Below are 15931 nucleotides of genomic sequence, written 5' to 3'. Positions count from 1 at the left end.
TCCCCTGCAGTGAAATGGGGCTAGTAACACCCAGAAGATTGGGACAAATAATTTAACAGCCTACCCAAATTAGTAACAGCTTGCCCACCTTTATGAACCTTGTTTTGTGCACTGGGTGGTTGGATGGTCAGCACAGCATATTGCTTGAAAGGGGGTGGAATATATTTCTGCACCAAAGTTGGGATTGGGGGAAATTTGGATCAGTTTGCATGTAAAGGCAAACCTTCCTAAGTTGCAGTTTCCACCACAAGGCGCAAACTGGCATTCAGACATCCTTCAAAATTCGCAAGCCTAAATTGTACAGCGCAATTCTGTAGCCAAGTAATGCATACCAAAATGCATATACTATAGCAAACTGCATTAAAATGTGTTTATTAGAAATTGCATGCAAAAATATGTATGTGAGACAAAATTGCATGCAAAAATGTGTATATTAGGAAATATCAGCACTAAAATGCTGGTGAATTTTCATGAGGACTTAAAATGGAGCAGACTGATATAAAAATGTGGAGAACTGAATTTAAGATTGGAAAAATGAGAAACCAAAACTGATTGATTTGCCCATCTCTACACGAAGGTGCCCTAGATCTGTCTGTGACATGTCACTGGGTGTGCCTTACAGCCTTGTGTAAAACAGATGTTCATTGCTGCCAGTCCACAAGTATGGATATGGCTGGTTAGAAAACAAGAATGACTTGCTGCTCGTGCCTCCAGGCCTTGCTGTTTGAAACGCAGTGCATGAGACTCAGTAAGTATATGACACGGCTGGTTCATATGTACTGTGCTGCTGTTTAAATATACTATGGATAAACAAAGGAAGGTGGTGATGATACTAGAGGGAAACAATCTTCCCCTGTATTCAAACTGCAGTTTGAATCTAGAAACTAACCTTAGTGGTTCCATCTGGGGTCAAGATGAAATTTCTTTCGTGATGTATTCTTAAGTGGGTAACAAATACACCTTTACTGCTCTTTCAAGTCTGAATGTGTTCCCATTGACCCCCGAACTGAAAGTATTTATTGATACTTCTCAAACTTAGGTACTCATGGCATCTAATTTAATATAGTTTTTCTGAGCTATGTATAAACTTGAAGCTTGATTAGCATATCTTAATTCAGGTTCTGATATCCATACCTGCCTCCATAGTCTCTCTAGGCAAACTCCAAGCACCTTCTTACTGAACCCTTCACTCAGGTCAGACCCGCAGAACATTCTGTGATTACCTGTTCCAAAATATTTTTGACATCATCCAAGTGGGTATTAGTTTTTTCCCTTGAGGGTAGAAAATAAACTCTGTATTGCAAAATTGTTGCCTCAGTAGTAGCACTTAATATTCTTTTTATGGATTGTCATAGCATGGCTGCTGAACAGATATCAGGAATCCAAATTTTCTGGTTTGTTTGGTCACTTTTCCAGCACATGAGTCGAAGATTTCATAGCCTGGATGGACACTTGGCAAAAAGTGATTCTGGGATATGGATTAATGGGCTTGATTATGGTGGAATGTCTCATGTCACTCCACATATACCTGAACTCAATGACTCTGTTAGAACAAAATGTGAGGAAGAATCGCCTCTCTGTGGCTTACCTTGGATCCTTCCAGTTGACTATTTATTCAGGTTGGTAGCAACATCTCTTCAATGAACCATTCAATTTTTAATAGGACTATCAACTTATGGAAGACTTTTCAAAAATCAACAAATACCTTCAATTATTTAATTACTTAGGTTAGGTTTATTGAATGTGTGAATTGTTTTCCACCATGAAAAGTCCCAAAGTGACTTACAAGCAATAGTTAAATTGAAATGCATACAAGTGAGGACTTGCAAGAAATGCATACAAGTGGGGACTTGCAACAAAATGTTACAGCATTCCTAAGAGGAGTGCCCCTGTTTAGGGCTCAAACTAGCCTGGAACAGAAGTCTTGTACTGCAATTTAGGGCTTGCAGATGGTGGGATTTTCAGGAGAAGCGAAAGGAAAAGGGACAGGTTTTTCTTTCTTTCCTACCATCCTGAAAGCTTCACATGCTGTGCTATATAGTTTCAGGGCTGGCAGCCAGTACTAGATCTTTGTGCTTTATTGCTATGGGGGGGGTGGCTAGAAAGAGGGGGGAGGGGAAAGGCTGTTTTTTCCTTTCCTTCCTCCCAGAGCCTCCTTGTATGGGACTTTTTCAGGGCTGGGGACTGTTTAAACCACACGATGCATATTCCCCACCTCACCCCCAACCCTCATGTCCACCTTCCAGGATAATCTGAGTTGTTGGGACTGAAGCTGACCATTCCACATGGCTGCTTTCACACATGGGGCTGATTGCATTAGTTTAACGGATTAAAAGGTAGCGCTTCTGTCCCGATTTCTAAAATCCCTTTCACCCTGCGTACTTTTTGCATAAAGGAACAGCAGCTTTTTCAGCCAATATACCGGCATTTTGTGCAACTGTCTTTCACAAGGCTTGTTTTTTTCTCTCACCCATTATACGCATGCGCACTGTTCCCCACTGTGTAGGAGGTCTAAGATTATCTCCCATCACCATGCAAGCCCTCTCCCTTTAGGATCTGACTTTTAAAATTATTTTAGTTGTATTGACACAAGAGTGTGTGTGGGAAATGCTGCTGCTATCTGAGCCAATTCCGGAATACCGGTACAATTTTCATCAGGCAAAAAACCCCTGTGCAACTAAAGGGTGGGAACGCACTGCATGCTGGGATGCCTGTCACGTGAGTGGCTGCAGCTAGCAAAAAACTCCCATGATCTTCTGGGTTCCCAGCCTTGCTAGTGGATTATTTCTGGTATCTTGTCACAGAAATTTGTGCTAAACTTGCACTACATTTCATTAGAATTCTGGAGCTAGCTTGTATGTCTTGTGAAATATCAAATATAATGTGCAAATTACCAGGTAAGAAATAGTCAGAATAATGGAATAAAGTGCAGTATAAAATCAGCCCAACACAGCCACCCCACTTTTCCATTTTTCTCTTTTCTTTTTTCTCCCCTACCCTCAAGATTCAGTAATTCCTGAAAGCCACTGAACAATTGCTCCTTTGGGGGGAGGGGGAGATGATGGCAGTGGCATCTTCTTTTAATTTGCAAACTAATATACTTCTGCATACAGCAACCACTACTTTATTTTTGACTGGCCCAACTTGTAAGCATGGGACTGCAGAGGTTCCTCCATATTAGAGGGAATAGCAATGTTACATCTTAAAAACTTAGTTGTTTATCTTACAATTGCCTTCTTTAAAACTTTAAATTTAGTGTTACATTTCCAACACTACCCAAGCAACATTTATTATTACTATTACATTTATTACCGTCCCTTCACCAGCAGATCCCAGGGCATGTTACAACAATTTAAAATTCAATATTAAAAACAGTTAAGCAAATCTGCTGTTTCACTGTGAAAAGTATTTATGTGTATAATCTTTGAGTAAGTTTTGGATTTTTAAAAGTATAATTCTTTTCTTTTGGGAATCTGTCGATTAAACCTTTGATTTATGAAATGCTTGTTGTTTTGTTTTTGGTTTTTACATGCAGAATTAGATTTCTTTAGCGTGTTTGTGGCTGACTCTAAGACCTGTCAGTGTTTCGCAGTGTAATATGGCCAGTTGCACTGCACAGAGTCTGTCAGTTTGTCAGATTTAATACTAAGCAATAATTTAGGGTACTTTAAAAATATTGTTTAGGAGAGTCACATAAATTATAAACACAACCTTTTTTCTTATAGAAAGAATTGGTATCTTCCTGCTCCAGTTATTACTCCCAAGGAACCTGTTCGCTTTCAGCTTCTTTCCAAAGAGCAAATGCCCTGGGATTCTACAAAGTTAACCTTTCAAATAGCAGGTGAGTTGATGGGCCATTCTTCTTTGATTTGTAACATTTCAGTAGGAAGTGTCCTGGCTTTTGCGGCTAGCAATGCCAAGCCTAAAGTATGGAGAGTAAATCAGGGTTGTTTTGCCTGTCCAAGTTCCCAGACGTAGGAAATGCATCATGTCACAGCTGCAACATGCACGTGATAAAGCGCATCTGAAACACGTTCTTTCCTATGAAAAGTTATGCCACAATAAATTTGTTGGTCTCTGAGATGTGACAAGTTTCTCGTCTCTGCAGCAAGAGGCTACCCTTTGGGAATTTATTTAAATATGTATTGTGCTTGAAGGCCTTCAAAGCAGCTTGCTTATTTATTTATTTATTTATTTATTTGATTTATATCCCGCCCTTCCTCCCAGCAAGAGCCCAGGGCGGCAAAAAGAAATGCTAAAAACACTTTAAACATGTTAAAAACAGACCTTAAAATACATTAAAACAATGTTAAAAACATTTTTTTAAAAAGCTTTTAAAAGCTTTTAAAAATGGGTTAAAAACATTAAAAAAAACATATTAACAAGCAGAATTGCACAGATGCAAACTGGGATAGGTCTCAACTTAAAAGGTTTGTTGAAAGAGGAAAGTCTTCAAAAGGCACCGAAGAGATAGCAGAGCCTGCCTCATATTCAAGGGGAGGGAATTCCGCAGGGTAGGTGCCATCACACTAAAGGTCCGTTTCCTATATTGTGCAGAACGAACCTCCTGATAAGATGGTATCTGCAGAAGGCCCTCACCTGCAGAGCGCGGTGATCGACTGGGTGTATAAGGATTAAGATGGTCTTTCAGATATCCTGGTCCGGAGCTGTATACGGCTTTGTACACCAAAACTAGAACCTTGAACTTGGCCCAGTAGCAAATGGGCAGTCAATGCAATTCTTTCAGCAGCGGGGTGACATGTTGGCGATACCCTGCCCCAGTGGGCAGTCTCACTGCCTCATTTTGTACCAGCTGCAGCTTCCGGACCAACCTCAAGGGCAACCCCACATAGAGCACATTACAGTAATCCAGCCTGGATGTTACCAGTGTGTGGACAACAGTAGTCAAGCTATCCCGGTCCACAAATGGCCACAGCTATCTTACCAGCCGAAGCTGGTAAAAGGCACTCCTAGCCACTAAGGTCACCTGGGCCTCTAGCTACAAAGATGGATCCAGGAGCACCCCCAGACTACAGACCTGCTCTTTCAGAGGGAGTACGACCCCATCCAAAGCAGGCAACTGACCAATTATCCGAACTCGGGAACCACCAACCCACAGTGCCTCCGTCTTGCTAGGATTCAGACTCAGTTTATTGGCCCTCATCCAGCCCACCACCAAGTCCAGGCAGCAGTCCAGGGCTTGCACGGCCTCTCCCGATTCAGATGTTACGGAGAAATAGAGCTGGGCATCATCAGCATACTGCTGACACCTTGCCCCAAATCTCCTGTGACCGCTCCCAAGGGCTTCATATAGATGTTAAACAGCATGGGGGACAAGATGGTACCCTGCAGCACCCCACAGCACAACTGCTAGGGGGCCGAAAGACAGTCACCCAATGCTATTCACTGATAGCAACCCTGGAGATAAGATCGGAACCACTGTAAAACAGTGCCTCCAATACTCATCTCACCAAGTCGGCCCAGAAGGATACTATGGTTAATGGTATCAAAAGCCACTGAGAGATCAAGTAAGAATAACAGGGTCACACTCACCCTGTCCTTCTCCCAATAAAGGTCATCCATCAGGGCGACCAAGGCCTACTCAGTCCCATAACCAGGCCTGAACCCAGACTGGGATGGGTCAAGATAATCTGCTTCATCCAAGACTACTTGCAATTGCTGCGCCACAACCCTCTCAATCACCTTCCCTAAAAAGGGGATATTTTCAACCGGTCGGTAGTTGTCACAAACCAATGGGTCCAGGGTGGGCTTTTTCAGGAGTGGTCGGATCAGCTCTCTTTCAAGGCGGCTGGAACCACTCCCTCCTGCAATGATGCGTTGACCACTCCCTGGATCCACTCGGTCAGACCCCCTTGTCAAACTTTAATAAACCAAGAAGTCAAGGGTCGAGAGGACATGTTGCTGGCCACATCATCGCAAGCACCTTTTCTATGGCATCAGGCCTCATCCACTGAAACCATTCCCAAGAAGTTGCAGCAGACATTGCACTACACACCTCATTGGGGACTACAGTAAATGTGGAGGGGGCATCAAGACTGCTACGGAGGCAAGCAACTTTACCCTCAAAGTGCCTTGCAAACAATTCACAGTGGGCCTCCGAAGGGTCTAAAACTCCATTTCCTCGAGCTGATGTTAACAGACCCCTGATGATACAGTAAAGCTCCACTGGATGGCTACTTGAGGATGCGATGGAGGCAGAGAAGTGGGCCTTCTTCGCCGCCCTCACCACCACACAGTAGGTACGTTTATGATGTTTTACTCGTGCCCAATCAGCTTCACAGCACTCACGCTGTAGCCGTCGTGCAGCCTGTTTCATTGCCCTTAGCTCACTGGTGTACCAAGGTGCAAGCCGGGCTCCACAATGCCAGAAAGGGCATTCCACAACGTGACGAGGGCTTCAGCAGGGTCACCTGCTCTATCTACTGGGAACTACCGCCAGGCATTCAGGAATCCTGTGGATGCCATAGGCTTCGGGGGGGGGACGACCACTTTAATCTGTCCACCACCCCTGCAGGGAAGGATCAGAGCCATAAGTCTAAACTTCACCAGGAAGTGATCTGACCATGACAATGGGGTGACATCCACCCCCCTATCTCTAGACCACCCCTTCCTCCATCTGGAGCAAAAACCAAGTTGAGGGTGTGCCATGCCCTATGTGTTGGGGTAGTAACAACTTGAGACAGCCCATGGTCATCATGGAGGCCATGAAGTCCCGAGCTGGAACACTAGAGGCAGCCTCAGCATGGACATTAAAATCACCCAGCACTATCTTTCTGGGCTCCAACACCACAGCTGAGACGGCCTCTGCCACCTTGGTCAGAGAAGCTGCTGGGCAACAGGGTGGACGGTACACCAGCAGCAACCCTAGTTTACTGTCTCCTCGGCCTGACACCAGGTGCAGACCCTCACAGCCAGCTCCAAGACAGAGTAGTTTCCTGGTGACGGAGATGGAAGTTCTGTAGACCACAGCAACTCCTCCCGCCCGTCCCTGCAGCCTGTGGTGGTGTTGCACCGAGTATTTAGGTGGGCAAAGTTGCGTCAGATCAACTCCTCCCAGCTCACCCACCCAGGCCTTGGTAATGCACACCAAATCGGCACCTTCATCCACAGTCAAATCATGGATGAGAGTGGTCTTATTGTGTACCGATCTGGCATTAAACAACAACATGCACAGGCCAGTGGGCACAGCAGATGAGCAACGAGGAAGCCATCCATGAGAGGAGTGGCAGCAAGGAACAAGGCGCAGATAGGCTTGCCCTCGTCTTCTATGGTAATTCACCACCTCCCCATGGCTATATTTCCCTCTGCCCATAATCACTGAAATTGGGGTAGCATCACCCATGTTCCTCCATACTAAAACTCCTCCTAAACACCCGATATGGACCCAATGCGAGCCCACCAACAAAGCCTGATGGAACCCATTATCCCAGTAGGCCTCTGAGAGAATTGGCAACAGTCATACCCATTCAAGCTTTTTCACACAGGGCCCATCTACTCCCCCTCCTGTCTCACACCCAGGGAGGGCCAGCCTTCTGCCAGTAACAGACTCTCACTCTGAAGGCATCTGGTGACTTTCTCCTATCATGCAGTTCACTGCACAGGCTCCCACCCTGTGCAGGAACTACACATGCACCACACACCCTCCCCACCACCAATCTCCTCTAGATTAGTTTAAAAGAAAACAAATTAAAAAGAAAAGGTAATAGAAGGGGGTAGCGCCCTCGCCCTCTGGACTCCCTAAGGTGCCCCTTCGGTGGTGACTCTGCCAGCAGCAAACCTGCTGCCCAAGGGCAGCTGGGCTTTTATGCCTCCTGCCCCAGCCAGCAGCAGATACAAGAGGCTGCAAGATTAACTGCAGCCTCTCTCTCGAGCCAGGGTCAGGCAGGGGTCCCAGTCCTTGCAGCACTTATTTGCTTATTTATTTATTTATTTAAAATATTTTTCTCCTGCCCTTCTACCATATAATAGGGCACTCACAGCAGCTTACAAAAATAAAATCAAACAAGTACATCATAAAATTGTAAACAGTAAAATCACAAAACATTAAAATAAATTTTAAATACAATTAAAATACATAAAATACACACACACATATATACTAAAGGGACTACAAAGGTAAAATTTAATGCAGAACGCATAAAATCGGTGTCAGGCTCTACCTTCAATCCCTCCCTTACTAGGGACTTCAGCTGTCTCGAGGGACAGCAACCCCAAGGAGCGAGCAACAAGCACTCAGATGCTCAGATACGCACTCACTTATAGATTAAAAACAAATAAAATACACACACACACACACACACACATACAGTGTTCTTCTGTTCTGGAGCCCTTTTGCTCTTCGAATTCCACTGTCTGCTGCTTAGTTTATCATATTTATACTATGAATTTGAAAATATACAAAAACTGTATATTTGTTTTTAATGTTCATTGTTTTTAATTTTTGTAAATGGCTCAGAGAGCTTTGGCTATGGGGCAGTATATAAATGTAATTAATTAATTAACTTTTACCTAACAGGAGTCACAGTTTTTTACAAGGAAATCTGGAAATTGTAGTTTTTGTGAAACTGCAAAGAATACGAGACTCACAACTGACACTTCCAGTTGTCCTTTGGTTGACTGAATCGTTTGATTGGTCATATCCTTAGTGACATCTCGAACTGTTAAGACTTCTTGCTATGCAATACACCTGTGAGTGGAGCGGGGATGCTGATACTTCCTGCACCAGAAGCAGCATGCCTCCATATACCAGTTGCTGGGGAACATGAGCAGCTCTTGTGCACGTGTTCTGTTTGTGGGCTTCTCATAGGCATAGGATTGGCCACTGTGGGAACAGAATGTGGGACAAAATGGACCTTTTGGTCTGATCCAGCAAGGTGGTTCTTCTATTCTTAAAACAAGCAGTAGGGACATGAGGAAATTTCCTGTGGGATATGAAGAAAATCATGCCAGTTCTAGTATACCTGCAAAAGCTCCTCCTTTCTTTATTCTACGTTCATGTGGAAATCTTTGTCTGCCTGGTGCTTTAGGTCCAAGTTACATGTCGGTATATCTGCGACCACATCAAGGATCAACACTGTCCAGGTGGTCTCTTGGAGATGGAACACCTGTTGCTAATAACGTAGGCGGAGATTATTTTGTATATTATTCACATGGACTCCAGGCCTTGCCGTGGCATTTCTGGGTAGAGTTGAAGGTGAGACTATATCAACATACAGTCTTTTTTTCTTAGAATTCCTTCTTGAATTCTGTTAAAATATTTGCCTTTTGGGAACATAGTTATGAATATATTTTATTGATTAATCTTTTTTTTACAGGCTTTCTTTCTATGCTGCACATTTCTAAACTCACCCCTCCCCCCAGCTTGTGGCTGCTGCTTGCAAACCTTGGCTTCAAAGTGTCCTTGATAAAGAGAGCATTTACTTTGGGAGTGGGGCTAACTTGTGGGCTGAGGGTTATATCTGACCCCCCAAAGGGGTTTTATCAGCCCCCAAGACACCCCTAAAGTGGTCCATATATACACACACACAATTTTGATTGTACCTAAGGTTCCCCCCCCCCCGCTGTGATGCAAACAGGTTTTTTTGTGCCCCCCCATGAATTTTTGTTCATTTTTTAATTAAACTATTTCATTATATTGAAAAAACATAACATGTGGTACATCTTTTTTGCAATATAAATGTAGGTGACGAACAATCTTAGTTTCATTTCCTGAGTAGGAAAGCCATGTGTTTTATTTATCCTAGCAAATCATTCCATAGAATCCCATATGTGGAAGATGGAATCCGTTCACTTTGTCTATTAGTCCATTGAATAAAAGTATACCCTTGAACTGCAAAGTCATCCAAAACATGTCGGGTTTTTTTTAAAAAAAACCTGACTGCTTCCACATCAATAAAATTGCAATTCTGTGCTGCCAAAAGATATTATTGACCTCCCAAAATGTGCCCTTAAAAAACATTTTAACAAGACTCACTTTAACACTTTGGCTATGGCCACTTTCCTGTGCAGGCCCTGAAGGGTTCTGTGGGTCAGTGCTGCCATCAGCCCAAAAAAGATTAGCCGCCGCTGGGTTTTTTCTTCCATTTCGAGACACTTGCCTGTCAGTGAAATCAGACATGTGTCTTGCTGAAGCAGATATTAAGTTCCATATCCTAAGCCAATTCAAAGCCTATGTATTTCTTGAGCTTGCAGCCATGATAACAGAGGGAATTAGCCACTGTTGCTACTGATATTGCTAGAGTGGGGGAGATATTCTTCCTACTCAGTAAAAGAGAATGTGTTTGGGATAGAAGTCCCCCCCCCCCAAGTTGACTTTTATAGAACTTGAGAGGAATTTTGCGTGTTCCATATATCTGCTATGCTGTATTTCAGCACTAATCAGAATAGTCCAGAGTTTGAAATCAGTGTATAAAGTGGGTTAACAAACTCTGGCTATGAAGGAATCTGGTGAGCTTTAACCATGATAAACATTAGTCAAATGTAAAAGTCTGCACTGTGTTTAAAGCCAACCTACTATTTGTAATTGTCTCACAAGGCCAAATCCACAATCCATCTCTAAATCAATCCCAGCAGTCTAGACTGTCTTGCTGATTGCTTTTCATCATAATTTTGTCTCTGATCTCTCCCCTTCTCATAGCATTTTTAAAGTGGCCTGGTGTCTTCTATGGCTTGGGCTTTCCCGTAAAGAATGGGCAGGAAACTACTCTGTCAGTTCAAAATCCATTGTCTTAAATTGTACAGTTTATGTTCCTTGCCCTTGATTTTGGAAGGCTATGGTTTGTCAGCCATCAAGTTTTCACTTTCATTTATTTTTATTCATTTTTATCCCACCTTTCCTCTAAGGAGCTCAAGGTGGCATACATGATTCTCCTCTCCTTTTTATCCCAATAACCCTGTGAGGTAGGTTACGTTGAGAGACTGTGACTGGCCTGAGGTCACCCAGCAAGATTCATGGCAGAGTAGGGATTTTAACCCTGGTCTCCCAGTTGCTAATCTGACACTCTAACCACTACATCACACTGACTTATGTACATATGGAACATATTTGCTTAATATGCCTTTTGTCTTGTTTGTTTTTCAGGCCTCTGATAAGCCCACGAAAGGAATGGTCACCCTTGCTGTAGTTACCCATTATTTCTTTGGGGAAGATCAGATGTCACCTCAATTGCATGCCTTAATGGAAAGATTTCCCAACTGGACGTTTCCCACAAGTTGGGTCTCCACCTATGATCAATTTATCTTTTAATCCAAAAATAACACAAAGGTCAATTATTGTTTCTACATTGTTGGATGCAACTTTCATTCAATGGAAGTTTGGGCAAGTTGGAAGAAAGAGTAGTATTGACAAAAATACTATGAAAAATACTTTAGACATGCGTGTATTTCTATGGCAGCTTTAATACATACACATAAGAAGCTACTATATTTCCTTTGGGGGTGGTGGGTGGAGAGAGAAACCTGTGCTTTTTTATAAAAAATGTTGCCTCCTGCTCCCACTTGAACGGCCAGTTCACTTGTAGTCGACTTAACATGACAGCTGCCTTTGGGGAAGTGACTTTAGAGTAGCCCTCCTGGGCATTTTGCAATAAAAGGGGCTTTGTGCAGGAATTCCAAGCACAATGTAAAATACTTCACAGGCTTTAAACAATATGAGTGCTGCTCTCCAGTAACATTTTAATTTGATCTGTTCTAATTAGCTAAAGTAAGGTGTTAGCTCTCAGAGACTTTTAAGACGACATCATGGAAGACAAAGGAGTGTTCATGATGATCACAGTTCTGAACTACTAATACCTATTTAGAATTCACTCTGTAATCAAAGTTCTTTAAATTCTAATAGCAGAGGACTTGATGATTAGTCTTTTCGGACTGCTGATTTTGCCTGTGCTGGTTTTATTGTTTGCCTTTCTAAAATGTTGGTATTCCCTTTCTGGAGCCTTGTACTAATGTTCTACTACAGTGTCTTTGAGTAGGAGTTGGATCAACCCCATCTTCTGCTCACTTTTCTAAGGGAATCAAGTGGCATGAAGGCTAGATTATATATCTGATGCAAGCACATAGCACCAACTTGTATACTTGTAAGCACTGAGCTATCCACTTTGGCCTTCTGTGTACACATCTGTGTGTTTTGTTTTTGTTAGCAATACTAACAATTCAGCAACTGCTGAACAGTTGCTGAATTGTTAGTTGCTGAATTGTTATTAACTCCTATTATTTAGTTATTCAGTAGTTGCTGAATTGTTAGTTATCAACTCTTATTTAGTTGATTTCCTATAAGTTAATGAAAACTATAAGCTTCCACTCACAGGAAATGTATAAAATGTGCTTTTCTCAAGACATTGGAATGAACAACTCTTGAGTCAGATTTTGAACATACTATTCTCATCTGGTAACCGAATTGCTATTTTTTCTTTTTTCCACTGATTTTCTTAGACTACACTAGTATGCCCAGTTTCATGTGAGTAAGCCCCACTGAACTCAATGTTTTTGAAGAGCTATGTTTTGTTTTAATGGTATTAATGTTTTGGATTTTGCTCTTAAACGTTCAAAGCCCAAAGATTTCAGGGCGTAAGGGAAAATGTGTTTCAGAAGGAGAATATGTTGGAGAGAATTGCTTTTTCTTTTTTTTACTCTAAAAGTAGGCTGAAAACAGTCTGACATAAATTTGAAGCCATTTGCTGGTGAAAGAAGCAAAATGTGAAGGGATATAAAAAGCAGAAAAAGATCTGCTTAAAATTGGTATGCAATGATAATTTGGGACAGAAGCTTCAGGTCCTGTCAAATAATTCTTTTGGGGAAACGTTCTGGTCAAAACATAGAAAGTACTTCAAATGGCAGCCCCTCCCCCCTTCTTAAGTTAATTGCATCTTCTACTTTATTTGTACAGCTAAGAGGAAGAGAATATACCATTTTATTTCTGCTCAGGGCATTAGTATAAGTAACATGAGCCCCCCAACTGTAGGATGCGAAAAACTTGCACTTGCTGACATGCCCAGGGAACCTCTTTTATAAAATGTGTAGGTTACTACTCTATGTGAGTAGATGTTCACAGCTGTGAACATATATGTAGCATATGAAGAGAGAAGCGGCGCTAGGAAGATAACCATTACCCAGTTAAGCCTAGTAACAGAATGTAAGCTTATGTTGTCCCTTTGAGTTCATTGAGGCTGAGGTCTGTGATGTTGCTGCAAAGATGGCAAATCACACAGAGTCCAAATCATGTGTTTGGACTGGCTTTCACAAATGTAGGGTGGCAATAAAACCATATGCAAAGGGCAAGATGAGAATTTTACTCCAAAGTAAGTTCAATTCAAGAGACTTGCCTCAAAGTAAAGGTGATGCTATCCTGATCCAGTCCTAAATCCCTAGGACTTCAGCTTGATTGTCAAATGGGCTATATTCTTCAATTTTCCCATAGGAAGGATTTGCCATGTCAGTTTTATTTTAAAAAGCCAATAATTCTGAATTGATCGGCATTAACTTAATGTTGGTCAGTGTCTTGGAAAATGTTGCTTATGTATAATTCAAGTTAGGGCCAGTGCCAACCTAGGTATTACTCTAGATGCTTGTGTGCTGCTGAAACGAGCAGCTGTGCATTTAGCTCACCCTTCCCTCTCCATAGCTTCTTGTAGAACTTGCCTTCTATGGTGACATTGTTGTCTGCTTTTTACTGCTTCTGCTCCACAGCCTTGGTTGTTGACTGCAAGGAAATGCAGAATGTCACAACATCAGGACACAAGATGAGTTCTACTAGCAGTTAGAGGGGAAAACATAAATGTATGGCTGTTGTATGGTGGCACATGTTTAGTGGAATACTTCAGTTGGCCTTAAGTAACAGTATTGCTTTGTACTTAGAACCCAAACATTTCAAGCAAAGCCCACCAAATGTAGCCTACATTAATATGTGCATGAACTCATGGTCCTAAAGCAACTGGTCTTGCATATAGCAGTTTGCATTCATTTAAAAAATGTAGAGGAAGTACCGTTCATCTATCCTAAAATGTCTTGCAGATATTTGCATCTTGATGTAACTGCTTTTGCAACCTGTGTTAAAAATCAGTGCACTGTTTTTTGTACATCGTGAGTTCTCCAATAAACTGGGAATGGAGAAATTAAGAATCCAAAGCCTTTCCTGAACTGATTTACAATGTGCCTCTAAAGTTATAGAACATTTTAAAAATAACTCTCTGCATGATGTACATATGGAACAATGAAAAATACCTAAACATCTCAGAGCATGTTAGGAAGAACATCAGGGCAAGTAATAACTTTTTTGTTCCTTGAAAGAAAAGCAACTTTGCCTGACTCAGGTTGCATCATTTATTCAGTAGCTGAAAGAAATAGTGGGATGCCTTTTTTGTGAACTGCCTTTTAAAAAAAAAATGTAGTTGTTTAGCACATGAATTCTGTTGTTGATCATTCTATCTTGTCTTCCCTTGTTCCAGTATTCCACTGAAGGGCCCAGTGTGGTCCTCTTCAGCTTAAAAGTTCTGAATGACAAAGTGAGTGTCTGTGAACAAAACTCCTGAGTTTACTGCATAAAAAACCCACTTCTTTTGTCTAGCTGGCTTAACTATGGGCCTGGTTTTTGTAAACATATTACGGACTAGTAGATGAGTTGTTAAACCTGTGCTTGAAATGTATCACTTCAGAGTGCATATATAAGGTTCAATGTGATTCATGTGTTCTACCATACCAAAAACACACCTCTTCAGATAGAAAACTAAAAAAATAAATAAAGGAGTTAGGTCCTAGTTTCCCCTTCTCCCAGCCATACAAGTCCTCTGTGCAAGAACTGTTTTTGGGACCAAGCATTCAACCTCCAAGCCCTCACCTGCTCCCTAAAGTGATATATTAAAGAGATGTATGCTTGCTAACTTGTCTTCTATTTGAGAACCAGGTCATGATTTATACAAGTGTGTTGGAAGAGCTATGGAAGAGACAAACATATAAGAGGCCAAACAGATACTAGAATGTATGTAAAAGATCACAGATGCTAAATAAAATAATTTTATGAAGAAATTTTGTTTTCTGGTGAAATCCTATTTTGTTAAGTTTCCTGTAGCTAGAAAACTGTTTCATTCTTAGAGTCCTCTGCCATGGAGCACTACCACTTGGGCTCTCTTTACAGGGATTGTTGTTAGAGTTGTTTAAAGGGAAAACAGGTATTGGTGAGGAAATACCTCAGCACTGAAATTATCAGGGGTCACCAATCTTTTTAGGCCTGTGGGCACATTTGAATAATAGAGAAACTGTTGTGGGCACTGCAATATATTCTATTGGCTACCATAGAATGTGCCTTGCAAGCTTAATTTCAGTAGCAGGAGGGGAGTAGCCAAACATGCCTATGGCTACCTATGTGGTAGAGGGGGCAGTTTGTACAATGCTAGCTTAGAATATTGGGTGGGACTGGAGGGAATGGAGTTCATAGGCAGGGACACTACAGACAAAGCAGAAGGGCAATGGGGCTTCTTTACAAAGCTAAGGAAGGAGTTTATACTCTGTATGTTAGGGGGTGGGAGACTAGTGAGAGGTTCAGAGGTCTGAGCAATAGCTGTTTGCTGGGTGAATTTTAGAGGTGATACAGACGAGAGCTAAGGTTGCTATAAAGGTAAGATATGAGATATACTAATAATTCTTTTTTTAAAAAATGTGGTACAGAAGAGAAAGCAACACAATTTGGTAACCAATTGCCTCTTGCCTATAGATTTCTACATTCAAAGCTAAAAGCCAAAGTTAGTTGCTCTGTCAGAGTGGTTGGCGATGATGATTATAACTTGTGAACTTGTGAAGATCTCCTCCAAGCTCTATGTGAAGGCGGTGAAGGCAGCAAAAAAGCAGTATTTTGCTGCCTCCATTCAGTCATCTTCCAACCGCCCAGCGGAGCTTTATAAAGTTGTTCGGGGACTTTTAC

At 41.9% G+C, this 15931-nt stretch overlaps 1 protein-coding gene across 2 annotated transcripts in view; it reads left to right on the top strand.

Annotated features, from left to right (window-relative positions):
• ERMP1 (endoplasmic reticulum metallopeptidase 1) overlaps positions 1–15039 on the top strand; it is a 43697-nt gene extending 28658 nt beyond the window's left edge. For both annotated transcript variants that reach the window (XM_061629405.1, XM_061629414.1), the window contains exons 12-15: positions 1417–1619; positions 3726–3841; positions 9048–9214; positions 11102–15039. In XM_061629405.1, coding sequence (XP_061485389.1) covers positions 1417–1619; positions 3726–3841; positions 9048–9214; positions 11102–11266 — 651 coding nt within the window. In that variant the 3' untranslated portion in view covers positions 11267–15039. The remainder of the gene's footprint in view (positions 1–1416; positions 1620–3725; positions 3842–9047; positions 9215–11101) is intronic.
• Positions 15040–15931: the final 892 nt, after the last annotated feature.

The sequence above is a fragment of the Rhineura floridana genome, chromosome 1 (assembly GCF_030035675.1).
Source record: "Rhineura floridana isolate rRhiFlo1 chromosome 1, rRhiFlo1.hap2, whole genome shotgun sequence".
Taxonomy (NCBI): domain Eukaryota; kingdom Metazoa; phylum Chordata; class Lepidosauria; order Squamata; family Rhineuridae; genus Rhineura; species Rhineura floridana.
Note: the sequence above shows the minus strand (reverse complement) of the source record. Positions and strands in the feature narration are given on the sequence as shown.